The sequence below is a fragment of the Marmota marmota genome, unplaced genomic scaffold, assembly GCF_001458135.2.
Source record: "Marmota marmota marmota unplaced genomic scaffold, marMar, whole genome shotgun sequence".
NCBI classification, from domain to species: domain Eukaryota; kingdom Metazoa; phylum Chordata; class Mammalia; order Rodentia; family Sciuridae; genus Marmota; species Marmota marmota.
The window spans coordinates 36,999,216-37,016,157 of record NW_025999853.1 but is presented as its reverse complement, the minus strand read 5'-3'; the positions used below and the strand labels follow the sequence as shown (position 1 = coordinate 37,016,157).

The 16,942-nt window shown below is 36.3% G+C and overlaps 1 protein-coding gene across 4 annotated transcripts in view; it reads right to left on the bottom strand.

The window, feature by feature from the left end:
* Ptprb (protein tyrosine phosphatase receptor type B) overlaps positions 1-16,942 on the bottom strand; it is a 117,369-nt gene that overhangs the window by 67,230 nt on the left and 33,197 nt on the right. For 2 of the 4 annotated variants that reach the window (XM_015483009.2, XM_048805112.1), the window contains exons 1-4: positions 16,793-16,936; positions 16,116-16,389; positions 2,495-2,773; positions 1,341-1,598 (exon numbers count right to left, since the gene is read on the bottom strand). In XM_015483009.2, the coding sequence (XP_015338495.1) occupies positions 1,341-1,598; positions 2,495-2,773; positions 16,116-16,389; positions 16,793-16,846 (865 nt within the window). In that variant the 5' untranslated portion in view covers positions 16,847-16,936. Of the gene's footprint in view, positions 1-1,340; positions 1,599-2,494; positions 2,774-16,115; positions 16,390-16,792; positions 16,937-16,942 lie in introns of those variants that run through there. The other 2 variants (XM_048805106.1, XM_015483010.2) reach the window with 1 other exon arrangement.

The following is a 16,942-nucleotide window of genomic DNA, read 5'->3' as shown; positions in this document are numbered from 1 at the left end:
GGAATATTACTCAGTTTTAAAGAAGAATGGAATTATGGCATTTGCCAGTAAATGGATGGAGTTGCAGAATATCATGCTAAGCAAAATAAGTCAATCCCCAAACACTGAAGGCCAAATGTTTTCTCTAATATCCAGATGCTAATTCACAATAAGGGGCACAGGACACTAGAGGTGAATAGAGTTACCTTAGATTAGGTAGAGACAAGTGAAAGGAGGGCAGAGGAGGGAATATGGGGATAGGAAGGATAGTAAAACAAAACAGACATTATTACTTTATGACTCCATGACCAATGTGATTCTTTAACATGTACACTCAGAAAAAATATGAAATTATATCCCATCTATGTATGATATATCAAAGTGCATAAATGCATTCTACTGTTATGTATAACTAATTAAGACAAATTACAAAATAATAAAAAGAATGGGCATAGCATACTGACTTTGCAAGGGCAGAAGTACAATTTGTTTTTATCTCCATAAGTAACTCTTAAGATATATGGTATTTTTTTTCAAAAATGTCTATTTATCTTTGAAATATGCTATAAAACTATATAAATGTACAGGTGTCTCTAGTATCTTTCCCACCAACTTCTTATAGTTTCAGAAACTTTCTTCATAGGAGTAATTTCAAAGTAACTAAATAATTTTAGATTTTTATCTTAAAATTAGACAATTGATGGAGAAGTGGGATTTATTAACACATTAGATCCACTAGAAGCATTTGAATTTACTTCATGCACTTGAATGTGAGCTCCATCAGGGCAACGATTGCCTGTCTTAGATGTTATTATGATCAGTGATGCCTAGCAGTTACAATCAATAAATATTGGTTGGGTGAATGAAAGAACTATTAATACTTGGCACAGATTAGTTGATCAGTCTAGAGTAGCTGGGAAACTATGTCCTGTGGTGTTGAGTCCTAGGGCAGGTATTTGTGGATAAAGGATTTCGGAAGTGACTTTCACTTGGAAGTAGGTCTATATGTGACACTGAGAGAAGGAATCCTGTTTCAGTGTGAGTAATGTCACAAAGACATAGGTGCTTGCTACAGAGACAGAAGCAGGAATCCTTAGGGAGGAGATGGGTGCACTAAAAAGAAAAACGGGGACTGTATCAGCTTTGTTTCCTTCAAAATGTTGCCAAGGACAACCCTCAACATTAGAATAAAAGCTACTCCTTCATTTTTCTACATAGAAAAGTAGATATATATGAAGGTCTTTTTATAACTTACAGGAATTTCAATTTTTCCTATACCATTGTTATTCAAATAACTTAATAAACTTGATTAAAACTTGATGTGACCTTTATTCTTGTTCAGCTAGGGAAGGGGTACTTACCTGTCCTGACTAATTTCCACCTGTAGTTCTTCAGTCCTGCAGCCATAGTCACAATAGTGAGGTTGTAGATGTGGCCAGGTATCAGCCCATGAAAAGTATAGGAGGTATCGAGTTTGTCCACAATACTGTCATGGACTAGGATCCCTTTATCCATTAGCATCAGCCTGTATTGTTCCACATTTCCAGAACCATGGGACCAGGAAATCAGGAGAGAATTAGTTTTTGATGAAATACCAATATCTTTCACTGGAGATGGCACTAGTGGGACAAAACGCATGTCCAAAATGTCATTCATAATGCCCTTAGAGAAGACATAGACACATTTAATAAGAAATCACATATTCACTAATGCTTTGGGTATATCTTAACTTGTATAACAGCAATAATAAATAATAGCACTCTGGAATTCATGGGACCTTGATTAATGCTCTTCAAAGTCTACAGCCCAAAGCTACATCATAGGTGAACTTGTCTATCTCACCTATTTAATAGGTATCAAGGTAGTTTTTGCCAATGAAGTACAACATGGCATAGCAGTAAGTGGAAGAGACAAAGGAAAGAAGCAGAGGAGATGAAAAGTGGAAAGAGAGGGAGATAAAACAAGAGAGAATGAATGGGGGAAGAGTGGGTGGTATGAAAGACATGTACTTTCTGGAAGGTGATAAACAGCTGTGGACACCATGTGGGTACACTCCATGTCTTATTTCTCCCCACATCATGGAAGCAAAGATTTGTTTCAGACATAGGAACATGTAGAACACATCATGACTTGATGTTATTTAAGAAGAATACACAAAGGAGAAAAACATTTATAAAACAAGTTTTATGGCACAAACAGAAAATAAGGCAGAAAATCCTGTTGCCTGGAGTTTGAATTGGAGGAGGTAGAAGGGAGCATCTCCATTTTAAACTAGGGAGAATAAACCCAAATCAGAGAAGTTTCATCACTTATTCAAGTTTTCCCAATAAGCCGGCATCAAAGTCACACATCCTATATTCAGTCTGGTCTTTCCACTATATCACACTACCTCCTTTCAAAGGGCTAGTTAGTTAATTTATTTATGATCTGAAGAGCATTCTCATTCCCATTCCTTGAATAACTTATAACCTCAAATGCATCATAGACTATGAACTATGGACAATACAGGTCTTACCTGTTGACCCATTGGTATAAACTGTAGAGGAACGTTTCTCTCCAGAGACAGCTGTGATGGCAACATTATAATAATTACCAGCAGTGAGGTTTAAAAATGTGTGTTCATTCCGTGATGTACTTCCTTGAATTTGGACACCTTGCATCTTTTGGTTATTATCATCTAATAACTGCACCTCATACCAGGTGACTTTTCCAGGAGATGGAGTCCACCAAACATGCAGGCTGGTTGAAGTAGTCTTCTCTTTACTGACTCCAAACCTAGCAGGTGGTAAAGGATCTGCAGGACAAACACCAAGAAAGAGAACACAGCTTGAAGATTTCCTCAAATAACTGCTTATATTGCTGCAATCCAGATTCATCTTCATTAAAAATATTAAATAATCTTCTGCCTGCAAAACACGTTGTCATTTTGCTTCACTTTCAAATCTATCATTTCATTTTCAAAAAAAAAAAAAACCTTACTGAGTTATCAGTCATGTAAATTTCTTTTTCCAAAAAACTCTTTTGTTAAGGTAGCTCTGATTTTGAAAGTTTAAGCAAGATTATATTTTCTTTGGTTTTCAGACTTAGCAACCTTTTCAAATATTGACAAATACCCATACTAAAGATCCGAATAGAAAATGTAGATATTATTGGCGGGAATGTAAATTACTATAGTGACTACGGAAAACCATTATGGGCACTCCTCAAAGAACTAAAATAATAGAGCTACCGTATGATCCAGCTATACCACTCCTGGGTATGTACATGATGGGAATAAAATCATCATACAAAAGAGATATATGCACAACCATGTTTATTACAGCACTATTCACAACAGACAAGTTATGGAAACAGCCAAGATGCCCAACAACAGATGAATGGATAAAGCAAATATGGTATATACACAGTGGAATATTATTTAGCTATAAAGAAGAATGAAATTATACCATTTGCAGGAAAATGGAGGCCCCCATATTAAATGAAAAAAGCCAGACACAGAGAGACAAGTATTGCATTTTTTTTTCTCTCTCATATATGGAAACTTAAAAAAAAAGAAAGAAAGAAAGAAAAGAAAAGATGACCTGAAAGTAGAAGAGGGACTCTTAGGGAAGGGGAAGAGGACTAAGTGGAAGGGGAGAAAGGGGAGGGCAAGTGAGAATAGTAAGGAGGGTGGATGTGATTAAAGCATAATATATGAATGTATGGAAATGTCAGAGTGAAACCCATTGATTTGTGTAATTAATCATAACATTTATAATAAATAAATAAATTGAAAAATAATTTTGTTACTTACAATAAATAAATCAAACACATAATTTGAAATTTTTACTGTTCCCTTTCCTAGGTCATGGATGATTGGTGCAATCTATATATAACTTTGGGTGGTTTTTAATCGACAACCACAAAAGATACAGATATGACCATGACCCTAAGGTAGGTTTCTTTGCTCACTAGAATGGATTCTTCAAACATTCATTATTATTCCTAGATTTTTACAACCTTAGTTCTGGCTCATGTTAAAATTGCCCCCAGAGCAGAAGAGAATAGAGAAGTTTTGCACCCAGGTTTTCATTTCAACTCTCAAAGCCATGGGTAATTTGAGGGGTATGTTTTGCCTATGTTGAATTTTCACCACTGAACATGAAATGGGATGGAAAGGGCAGCTCTGGGTTAGGAACTAGGTCAATGTGAGCAATCATTCTTCTGGTACAGTGAGGAATAGAATCTTAGAAATAAGGATGTCCCTATTCTGAATACCTAGAGAACCACTGAGAGACATCTATATATAAGACATTTTCAGAAATCCTACTTCATTCTTGGTCTAGAAAATGGGATCAGGATATTAGAGAACAATTTTCAAGGGTCAGGTCAGATGCTTTAGTGGCACAGTTATAGAGATCTCTTTCCTTACGGACTTCCTTTTAGACTATACTCTGCTCACAACATAACAACTGGAATTCTAGACCTTATTAGAAAAGTGTGTTTTAGGAAGATGTTCACTTTTGATTGATGGAAGTGCCAAAATAAATAAGGCAACTTTACTTCATATTCAAAAAGCACTTAGAAACCAACAGTTCATATGACAATCAATTAGTGAGCTTACACCTTAGGCTTAGTACAACCTATGAAATCAAATGACTTTAATGTTTTATGTATAAGCACATCACATTGCAAAAATTAAATATGCCACATTGCACTTTGTAATATCAATAATGAACAATAATATGAACATTAGTGGGCAAGCCAACCTAGTTACTAAGACAGCCCAAAGTCCAGGTGAGCTTGGAAGACAAAGTTTCGTGGTTCACACCAGTTGATGGTTTCACCTGAAGACTGGGTTCTAAAGTATGGTGACCTGAACTTGAATCTGATTCTCCTATTTTGTAGCTCTGTACTTTGGGCAACTGGTTAATCTCCCTAGGCCTCTGTTTCTTCATCTATTTGCAAGGCTGAAAATAGTTCTATCTTTTTCATGGAACTGGTAGGAAGATTAAATACAATATTATATAAAAAGCTCTTAGAACAGTATCTGGCAACTGTGATATCATATTATTATTCCTACAATCAGAAGCAGTGACATGTAGTGCTGGAAAGCACGGGCTTGGGCTTTGAAGCCAGACAGAACTACAATCAAATCTTGGCACCATCACTTACCAGTGAAGAGACTTTGAGCAAGTTACTTAACCTATCTAAGTTTCCCTTTTCCATATGCCTGGTGAGAACAGTAATAACAACACCAACACCAACACCAATGACAACCACAACACCTATGTTCCATGGGAATTTTGAGAATTAACAAAATATAGAGGAGATTTTTACCAGTCATGCAAAGGGCATTCAATAATATGAGCTTATATCTGTCTACTGACCATAAAAATATATTCTTCTCTGAATCACTGACAAAATGGAGGTAAAAATTGAACAAAGAATTTTGAAAATAATAGCTTAATTGACTCCTCCATAAAAAAAAAACCTTGATAAAATCTTAGAACTAACCTTCAAACTCTAAGCTAAATTTAAAAATTCTCAAGATGATTCTTATTTATAGGTTCTTGGAAAAAAAACTAGTTTTGGAGGGAGGGCTATATTATTTAAAATTTCAACCCTAGATAATAGCCTATAATGAAGGATGTTATAATAAAAGGAAATAAGATAAGTTTTCCACCCAGAAAGTTTTCTTGTCTGTCAAAAACAGTGAATCACATTTAATACCATGTGATTTTAATAGGCAGCGAATCCCAAGAACAATATGATCACACCCAACAAAGATGGTGCATTTTTGCTGAAGTGGCATTTTAAGGACAAGGATGAGAGGGGCAGTTGCTTCTAGTGGTAATTCAGAAGCTATCAATCCTGTCATCTATATCTACTATCAAGTGAGATAAAGATTAAAGATGATGATATAGTGACTACTATAATATTAAATATATATATGTATATATTCTGTAAAATAAGAGCTATAACAAATAAATTTTAAGGTTGCGTGCCTAGAGGGTGAAGTTCAGAAATGCAGACTTTATCTAATCTCTCTGAGCCAGAAAACAAAACAGTCAATCCTTTGTACATCCGCTAGAACAAAGGACAATGAGACTGGGAAGTGCCTGAGCTGCAAGAACCTGCCCTGGAAACAAACACTTAAAACCCCATTTATACTGTGATAAAGCCCTTTGCTGGCAGGGGTCCACTATTGCTATGCATACTGTGAGAGTTAACTAGTTTTCAAACTTCTTTTTAATCTAAGCCCGTTGGGAACTCTGAAAAAGTTTCCAATATTTTATTTAATACAAATTAGATATTTTTATTAGGGGTGTGATTTTCATGTGTGTGTGTGTGTGTGTGTGTGTACAGAGAGATTGTTGTAATGCTACTTGACAATTTAGTTATGTACCTATAATTTTCTGATCACACATAATTAGAAAACCACACTTGCATAATTCATGTCGATAATTAGAGGTATCAATTGCACATATGCATGCATTTATAGCCTCTTGGGTTTTCCCACCCATATACATAGTAATAAATAAAGTATTACAAAATATGAGGACTGTCAAAAACCATAAGCCAATACTTTCATCTTGATCGATATATCAAAATTCATCATTGACTATACATTTAAGACATCTCTTCTTGGCTCCAGACAGACTTGAACAAGGAATGCCAAATGTAAAGTTCTGTAGCATTTATCTGATAGACTTGAAGGAATCTCTCAGAATCAGGAAACCTTGGAATTTTGAAAGTAGGCTTGATGTTAACACAAATTTTTCTGTTCCCAAAGAAAAAGACAAAGGTTGGAAAAATCCTTAAACCGAAATGAATCAATTTTACCTTTTTAAAAATGTGACTTAGAAAGAGGGAAAAAATTATATTTAAAACGCAAGTAATATTTACTTTCTACTTTTTTTTTAACCACAGCATGGTCATTAAAACATTAGTATTTGTTGGTACAGGAATTTCAAGACTTTTTAGAATTTGAAATGATTAGATTCGTTTTAGAAATAAATTTAATCTTATAATAATAAGAGTACAGTCAATCTATAGATTGACAGCAAAAACTTTTCTTGAAGGCACTACAGGCTCCACATTATCTGCATAGGAGCTCATGGCTTACAATCTGCTTTCTAAGTTAAAACAGGGTCTCAGAGACATTAAATGACTCACTCATGTTGTATAGATGCCAGGTACTATGGCTGAGCTTCTAATACCTAATGCAAATTGAGTGTTCTTTCTACCACACTTCAGCTGTCCTGGTGAGGGAAATTATGCCATGAATTGCATATTCAGTGTAACAAAAACAAAAAATATATAGATGTCTATGGAAAATGATAGCCATTTTATAGAATTTTTCATTTGGTAATTTGGATACTGTAGCAGAGTAAAAAATGAATAAGAGCAGTAATGTCAGCTCAATCTAATTCTGAAGTCATGAAAGTTCCCTTGAAATATTCTTTAAGCAATGTTTTTCTTGTCTGTTTCTTTATTCCTCTAAGGTTATTGCCTTTACCTGGGGTCCCCTCACTTTGTGCTGAGTTGCTTCAAAAGTCTTCCAGGTATCTTCCTTATTTTCTCTTTCCTCCACTGTTGTCACAGAATAACCTCTTTGTACACATTTCCCCTCTGCTTTCCTCATACCCCTTGAGGTATCAAGTACTTTTCAGGAGTTCTGATTTCAAGACCAAGTCTAACTTTCTTCATAGGCACTCAAGGACTTCTGAAACTGGATATTATCTGCCTTTCCAAACTTATCTTTCACCATTATCACTCCAGCCCAAGAGATTTGTTTTTGGTAACTTCTGTATCTTTACAGAATTGGGACACCATTCTAGTTATAAGCATGGTGGTTTAGGAGGTATGATTGGAAACTTCATTTACATAAAATGGAACAAACATCAACTATTTACATAAAATAACTGGAGATTTTTCTTATTTACATCAGGGGATGGGGCTAAAGTTCCTGGTGCAAATTCTTGAAAATGAGAAGCAAAACACCATGGAAAAGAAATTGCTTACAACCTAAATACACTTCTTGGAGGTAATTTCTATTGTTATTGTTGTTGTTTGACTATTGTCAGTTTTCTTGCTTATTTTAAAGGTGATACAATATATTATGCTATCAGGTTGCTGAGCATTAGATTTAACATCTTTATATACTAAATGTAAAAATTAAGCTACTGAGGAGCTTTCAAAGTTTTAACAATTTCAAAAGGAAAATTAAAACAGTTTTGACAGTCATATACATCATTGTTAACAGTGTTGTCTGCTGTGTGAATCTGCAGGTCATCATATTAAGTGCTAGGTACCTAAAGTGTTGGTAGAGAGCAGCACTCTGAGAATCTATAATCTACTCAGGGAGTTATGACATGTGATGAACTGTCAGGAAGGCTGACTTCAATGTCAAACTTAGACTGGTGCACCCTAAATACTGTCACAGGGTAGCTTTTGGCAAGTTACTTCACCTCCTCAACCCTTCTTAGTTCCTTAGCTATAAAATAGGATTAACAATGCCAACTTTATAGAGTTTTAAGTGTTAAGAGGAAATGGAGATAAAGTGTCAAGTGCCGTTCCTGGCACATGGTGGGTATACAGTAAAAGGTAGTTGGTATGAATATTGCCGCTATTCTTGCAGTTAACACAGGCTGAGCATCCTTTACCTGAAATGCTTGGGACCAGAAGCATTTAAGATTTTGAATTTTTTCATATTGGAAAATATTTGCATATACGTAATGAGATATCCCGAGGATGGAACCCAAATCCGAGCACAAAATTCATTTATTTTTTCATTATACCTTATATATTGCCTAAAGGTAGCTTTATATACTATTTTTAATAATTTTATGCATAGAAGAGTTTCATGGTCTGGAATTTTCTATTTGTGCCAGCATATTAATGCTCAAAGTTTTTTGGATTGTGGAAGATTTCAGATTTTCAGTTTGCTCAAATTATAGTAAAATAGGCAACATTAATGCTAATTTTGCCAAGTTGAGAATGATATCTAAAGGCTTAGGTGTTAGAAGTAAGCTTCATGAAGGAGGTGAACTCGAACAAATTTAGAAGGTTAAGTAGGACTTAAAAATCAAGAGAAGAAAGCAATTACAGAGTGAGAGAGAAGTTTAAGATAAATCATGGAAAAGCTCACTTCTAGTTAGAAAATGACATCAGCACTGAGGGTACCCAGATGACTTGCAGAGAGTGCTGCACCCTCATCTCCATGGTATCCCGATTCTTTGATGTCAACACCCAATGCTTTTTTTTGAGCGGGGGAGGTACCAGGATTTGAATTCAGGGGCACTTGGACACATCCCCAGCCCTATTTTGCATTTTATTTAGAGACAGGATCTCACTGAGTTGCTTAGCACCTCACCTTTGCTGAACCCTGAGATTCTCCAGTCTCAGCCTCCCAAGCTGCTGGGATTACAGGCATGTACCACCAAGCTCAGCTATACCTGTCCATCTAAATAAATATTTTAAGGACTTTTTATTAATATTAAGTATTATAATATATTGTGGTTATGTTAAAATCCTATCTTAAAGAGATGAAGTCTGAGATATTTATAAATAAAATTAGATGATGATGATGACTTGGATTGCTCAAAATGATGTGCAGTGAAGGAATGGGAGAGCTTATAGATGAAACAAAATTGATCATAATTTGTCAATTATTGAAGGTAGGTGATGGGTACATGGTAGTTCATTTATTATTCATTTTACTTTTCATGTGTCTGAGTTTTTTCCATGTAAAAGGAAGAAAAATCAAAATTAAAAATATAAGTCCCTAGGGCTGGGGTTGTAGCTCAGTGGTAGAGGGCTTGCCTGGCATGGGTGAGGTTCTGGGTTCAATTCTCAGAACTGCATATAAATAAAAAGCAAAATAAAGGTCCATCGACAATTAAAAAAAAATTTAAAAGAAAATATAAGTCCCTAAAAATCCATGTGTATACCTACGGTGTTCATTTTAGTTCATATTTTATGTTTAGGGGCATATGTGTGTCTTAATTTATATATGTTCATACATATAGCAAGGGCTTGATTTCTCCTATAAGATCAGAAAGGTGTCAGTATTATCTTTGGAGGGGGTGGCCATAGGAGGGGTCCAACAGATTGGCATCAGAGAATGGAAGGCAAAACAGTTTTTCTTTGTTCTTATTTTCTTTGGGCAAATTAAACTGGGTTGTTCCATTCTGTGTAGATAGCTCAACTTGACCTTAAAATTCCTGAAATATATAGACTGTAAAAGTCTGATTGCTAAATACTGAAGTCATCACCAAAAGTTCAACACAATTAAAAATCAATAACAGGCGGCTGGGAGGGGCGGCGGGCCGCGGCGGATGGAGGGGGAGGGCGGCGGAGCCGGCGGAGCCAGCCTCGAGGGCGCGGGGCCTAGGCTACCCGGTGGCCGCCGCCGGTCCTCGCTCCGGTCCGCAGCCCTCCGCACCTCCCGGGCTGANTCAAAATATTTTCTAGCAGTCCCCACCCCCAAGTTCTTTGACCCAGAGGTTATTGAGAACTGGACCTTTTAGATGTTTGGGGATCTTCTGTTGTTAATTATGCAATGTCTAACTACTATTTATCACATCCAGGTTTTATTTCTTATTTTTTATTCCTTATTCCCTTTCAGGTATTGAATTTTTATCTCAAAAAGTTTGGGTCCCTTTAACTCCTTGAAGTCGGTCCTTTACCAGATTAGTCTTTCCTCTACGTTCTTGAACATTCTTGAACATATGGAGTGCATGGTTTTAATAACTATTTTAATGTTGTCTTGAACTCATTCTTTTTGATTTTTTTCCTCCTAACTGTGGTTCATATTTTCCTGCTTCTTTGCATGTCTGCTATTTTTTGTGTTGAGATTCTGTTATGGACTAAATGTGAAGCCACAAAATTCATATATTGAAACCCTAGCCCCTAATGTGATGGGGATGTTGTGAGGTAGGATTTTTAGGAGGTCATCAGGTCATGGAACTGGAGCCTTCATGAAATGATTCCCCAGAGAGCTCTCTCACGCTTCTTGTGCCATGTGAGGATCCAGGAAGAGGTGGACTACCTGCATTCTGTAAGAGGACCCTCACCAGGACCCGACCATGCTGGCACTCTGACCTGGGACTCTCTAGCTTCCAGAACTGTGAGAAATAAATGTTCATTGTTTACGTCTTAAAAAAAAAATCAATAACATCTCCCTATTTCCTCATACTAAAACATATTTAATCATTACTTTACCCTTGTGCAGGAAAAGTGTATATAGATTTAAGCTATAGTGTAATATATTTTGTCCTCTGAGGATTGGGAGGCTGAAGCAGGAGGATCACGAGTTCAAAGCCAGCCTCATCAAAGGTGAGGCGCTAAACAACTCAATGAGACCCTGTCTCTAAATAAAATACAAAATAAGGCTGGGGATGTGGCTCAGTGGTTGAGTGCACTTGAGTTCAATCCCTGGTACCCTCCCACCCCCCAAAAAAATCCTTCCTGCAGAATAATGGAAAGAATATTAGGGGAAGCTTGGGCTCTACACTGTGTCAACTGTGTGTATTTATGAAAATCATCAGTTCTTATGAAGATCAATATCATATCCAACCTGAATGTAGTAATAATAGTACACTTACTTCAGACCTTGTAGGTGACAAAATGATTCCAGGTTTTATGTATGAATTAAAAATCTTTTAACAACTCTATAAAGCAAGTATCAATACTGTTATTGTCTTCACTATATAGATTAGGAAGCAGCCCTGTGATGGGGAGGGTATTTAGGTAATCTGCACAGAAAAGCTTAGCTGGTGAGCAATGGGGGCAGTCTGCTTTCAGAACTCCAATTGTGCCACCTGCCCCTTCACAATACCCACTCTACAGGATTGCAACAGGGTCAAAGTAAAGAATATATGGTAAATGTAGTATATATTTTATACTTTGTGTTTTCAGTACAGAAGGTGACAATGATTGTATGCTACAAAAGCACACAGAAAAAATAAAAGTATGTTTCTCCTCTAGGAAAAAAAAATATTCCCAGGTCTTATAGATTTAACCATGTACAAAGAGGCATGATCCCAAAATCTTAATGCTAATAGATAATAGAAAAACGATGTCAATAGTTCTTGAACCTCAGGTGCCTTGATTCACTTTGATGTTTGACAAATAGAGTTCCCCAGCTCATTTCTTCTAAATTCTGATTCACTTCAGGTAGAGCAGAAACCTGGAATATTTTTATAACAAGCTTTGCAAGAGATTTTGATGCAAGTAACTGACAGAGAGTTTTGAGAAATAGTGGCTTATGTTAAAGCTTTGTATTATGAGATGAATTCTGTCTCCAGCAAAATTATATATCAAATCTGTAAACCCAGTACCAAATACAGAATGAGGCTGTATTTAGAGGCCCTTTAAAGAAGCGATGAAATTAAAATGGAGCCATGAGGTAGCTCTGATCCAATATGACTAGTGTTCTTTTAAGAAAAGATGATGACACAGACATGCACAGAGACAACCATGTGAGGATACCACCATCTTCAAATCAAGGATAGAGGTCTCAGAGAAAACCAAACTTTCAGACACCTTGGACCTCCAGCCTCCAGGATTGTGAGAAAATAAATTTCTGTTTTTAAGTCACTTAGTCTGTGGGATTTTGTTATGGCAGCCCTAGCTAACCACCATAATAAACACCATTTTGAAGGGGAAATAATAGCTGATATGGTAATTTGATAATTAAAGCCACTAAATGTTTTTCATTAAAGAAGAAAGAATCAGTTGTATTAAAATAACTAAAATAATTTCAGGATTATTTTGGTTTGTCTTTCTATTCCTAGGCTAATTACTAAGTAGCCAAGACAGATTAAAAAGAAGGCAAATGCCACTGAAATATTTGTTCCACAGGTAAAGTTCTCTACCTCTACACCATTTCTCTGGGCTCCATAATGTACTCATAGGCCAGAAAGATTAGATAATATTATTACTACATGTTCATTCTGTTATAAAAATGTTCATTTCATTAATTCACATCTACCTCTATCTACTATCTACCTATCTATAGATCTATTCCTATCCATATATCTATCCAGCCATTTAATCAATATTGATTGTATACCTGCCATGTACTCAATAAAAACCTATATCTTAATTCTGGACCAAAAAATGCCTCCAAAAGTTCTAGATGTGAACATTCAAGAAGTTATAAATTCAAATACCCTTTAGAATGCATTCAGATGGTTTTCCAAATCTTCCAATAGTTTAAGAAAATGCATACATTTGGATTTTTTTGCACAAGCACTACAGGAGTCAGACAGAACATAGCTAGTACTTAGACACCTACACATGCCTAGAGGCTATTTGTTTGCAACCTCTGCTCTAGACTTCCAAAAGTGTCAAGTTGTTCGTTATTTGGTATGTTCAACCTGTTATTTCTGGTGATTTCTCAACAAAAACAACTTGACTTTCAAAACATATTCTTCTTAAATTGGCCATTTAATGACACTTGAGAACTGCTGAGTGTCTTCTCCTCTGTGGTATGGCATACTCGAGGCAGGGCAAAGTCTTCATTAAGGAAAATGTGGTAGAGCTCTGTTGTCATCTTCACCATAACCTTGTCTCACAGCTGCTCAAGACTACAAGGGCAGGGACCACTTTTTGTCATCTTTATTAGCTCACCAATCACTACCTGCCATTGTTCTCTATAGTGTCATTCACAATAAATATTTACTGAACTGAATTTGAATCCAAATTTTTCAATTCTGATTTTAAATCTGGAGTGGAAATTGTTGCTAAAATACTACCCATTTAATAAAAAATTTTTTAAATCTTAAAGGTCAAGTCTATAGGAAACCAAAATAACTAGCTATTTGAGACCATTTATCCAGAAAACTCACACATGAAATGATACAGAGATAACCTAAGCAATTACTGTATCTACATCCAAGTCTTGTCATGCTCTCATTCTGTTTTATTCTAGACAGATAAGATAGGCATAATGTAATAAGGAAAGCACTCACATTTTTAATGACTTACTTGATGTTTTGTCTCAGACTTAATATTGTACTAGTTAGAATTACTTTTGTAACAGTAAACCATGATTTATGGAACTAATTTCTGTAGCTTAGCAATCAGTATTTACATTAAGAGAAAGCTAGCATTTTTTCTTAATGGAATGAACAATTCACCTATGTTCTTAAAATACAGAAAGTACCACTGACAAATAAATAACAAACAACTAAAAAAAATCCTTCCTGAAATAATTTCTAAAATACCTTAATTTTAAGAAGTTCTATTTAAATTAAAAATTATTTTAAAATATAGAGAATTCCAAGAAGGGTTATACCATCATACAAAAAGCATGCAAAAAATATAATTACCTAAACACCACCTGTAATTTTCATCCTTCCCATTTATCCTGAAGCTCATAAAGTTTGTAGTTAAAAGTACTTGTAAAAAGAATCTCCTTAAGAAGAATGATGAGAATCCTGAATGCTAACATATTGTAGGTGATAATGAAGTCTTGTTTTATTCAACATAAACAATAAGATGCAAGCATTTTTTTTTCATTTCACAGATACCTTTGGATTTGAGACACCTATCTGCATAACTAAACTCAAAATCTATTCTATATTAGTAACACCCCTAGTGACTCTTTTTCTATTATAATTTTTTTCCAAAAAAGTAAATCCTCTGGGTTAACTGTATTTTGGCTTTTTCAGGTCTTCATCTTTTCTCCAACAGACATCTAAAACCTCTTCTACTTTGACAAATTTCTCTGCCCCACTGAACACACATACAGTTGGCTAAACTCCTTTTCCAAAGTAATTAACACATATGGAAGTTTTATGTTATAAATTTCACAGTGTAATATGAGTCTTCACAGAACTGTCTTCAAATACCAAGAAACCAACCATGTTATAACCGAAAACCCAGCTGCTGAAACTTCTATAAAATGTTCTAATTTTGTGGTTGGTTTAAGTCTCTCTTTGGTTCCCTGTAAAATCCAAGCAAATTCTTAACAAGTGGCTTCACTTTTCAATTTAAATTACTGCAATTCTCAGAAAGAACCTAAAAGTTTCATCTGGAGTAAGTCAAGTGATGTAATTGGGCATTATAAATTTTTTCTTTGAAAAGAAATAAAATTAATAGTTGGTTACAAGAACCCAGTTAAATTTCCTGCCTTGTTGTAACTGTCCTTCAAACTGAATGTTCTCACACCTCTTTCAAGAACTATATGGCTCAATAAATGATTTTTGTTCAGGTTAAAATGTGAAAGAATAGTAAGGATAACACATTTCTTAATTGAACTTTCAGAATTTTTTTGCTTCAATTTGGATTTCTGGAGAAAATAAAGCTTTGTTATTGCAACAAACAGAGATAATATTAAAGGCTAATGAAGTCAAAGAACATCAAAGTCATTAGAGAATTCAAAGCACACCTTTGGATAGCTATGAGGATTAAGTGAGGTAATATACTTGACAGCCCCTGCACTTAGTAAGAACCTGGACCTCAATGACCTAGTCTAACACTCTCATTTTGCAGATAAGAGAACACAGACAAGAAAGTCAAACTCTTACCATACACACATGGAAGGATTTACAAAAAGTGTAAGGAAAACAACTGACTTGAGGTGTAATCAAAACATGTTATCTGGTATTATGCTCTTTTAGTTACTCAAAAGACACAAAATAATTTGAATCCTCATCTCAAGGAAATTTCCTAATTTTCCACTATGAATAGCTCTATTCTATTCCTGATGATTTTATGTCCTGGTTCTAAAAATAAAACTAAGTTGAGGAAAGGCATATCCTTAATCATTGCACTTCCAGTATCCATTACAAAAACATTTACTTAAAATTATTCCAGAATTTGACAACTTAATGTGATGGAAGCTCAAACCACAACATTTTAACAAATTCCCTCCACAGCCCAAGATTTCTCTTTGCTGCATCCCTTCCCCTCCTACAGTGGCTAGTCAGTGACCGTTTTCAGCACCAAGGGAATCTCTCAAAGTCAACCAAGCTACTTCTGGTCAGACCTAAGGAGACTAGAAATCCTCGTCAATATTTATCTTCACAGATTTTTGTACCTTTATCTTTTGTATTCCTGGAACTCAAATGAAACACCAGGTTGGAAAGGCAGGGTCCAACCTAGAGTGACTTAGCTCTCCAATTGCACCTGTTACACTTTACCTGTTTGCAAGACCACGGTTCTCTCTTCTCCATCCAGAGAAACAATCCTGAAGTTATAGATGGTTCCTGCTTGTAAATCCTTGGGGGTACATCCATAGGTAGTGTTGTCTATCTGAATGGGGTGGCACCATGAAGGCCCTGAGGTGTCACCGCTATAGATGAGGCTAAAGTTACATGGTGACCCTAAAGTTCTCCACTGGATAGACACCGACAAGCTGGAGACCCTGGACTCCGTCAGGGTGAAGTTACATCTCACTGACTCTGCCAGTCCAGTCTGCAAAGGAATCAGAGACCACAGTTTAAACTGGCAGTCCGAACCACCAGGGAGATGGGTTCACAGTGAGACTCCCCAAGTCGTCTCTATTTGCGCCCCTCACGCCCAGCCTCAGCCTGTCCCTTTGCCCTTCAGCCCGGGTGAGGGGTCAAAGGGAAAGCAAATGGCAACTTTCTCCCTAGTTTGCCCTCCCTGGGAGCAGATGGAGAGAGAAGGTGGCTTTTTTCCTTTGACAGCAGGATAAGATGTCGCTTTGGGAGTTTCCGAAGAGGATTGCTCTTCCCAGGATAGAAGAAGAAATTTTGCCACCTTTCCTTCAAAGCACCGCCTAGGAGAGCGGAAAGTAGAGTTTGGTTCACGGAGAGGGATGCATTAGCGGCCGACCCCTTTTGGGGCCACTCACCTGCAGTAAACTCAGTGTAATCCACAAGGTCAGTCGGGTTCCATGGTTCAGCATTGCGCTCAGGGGTTAAGACCCGGATTAAACCCAGGGGGCTGGACGCGGAGCCGCCCGAGGGCAGGCGTGGGAGTCACTTGTTGCGCGCGCTCAGCG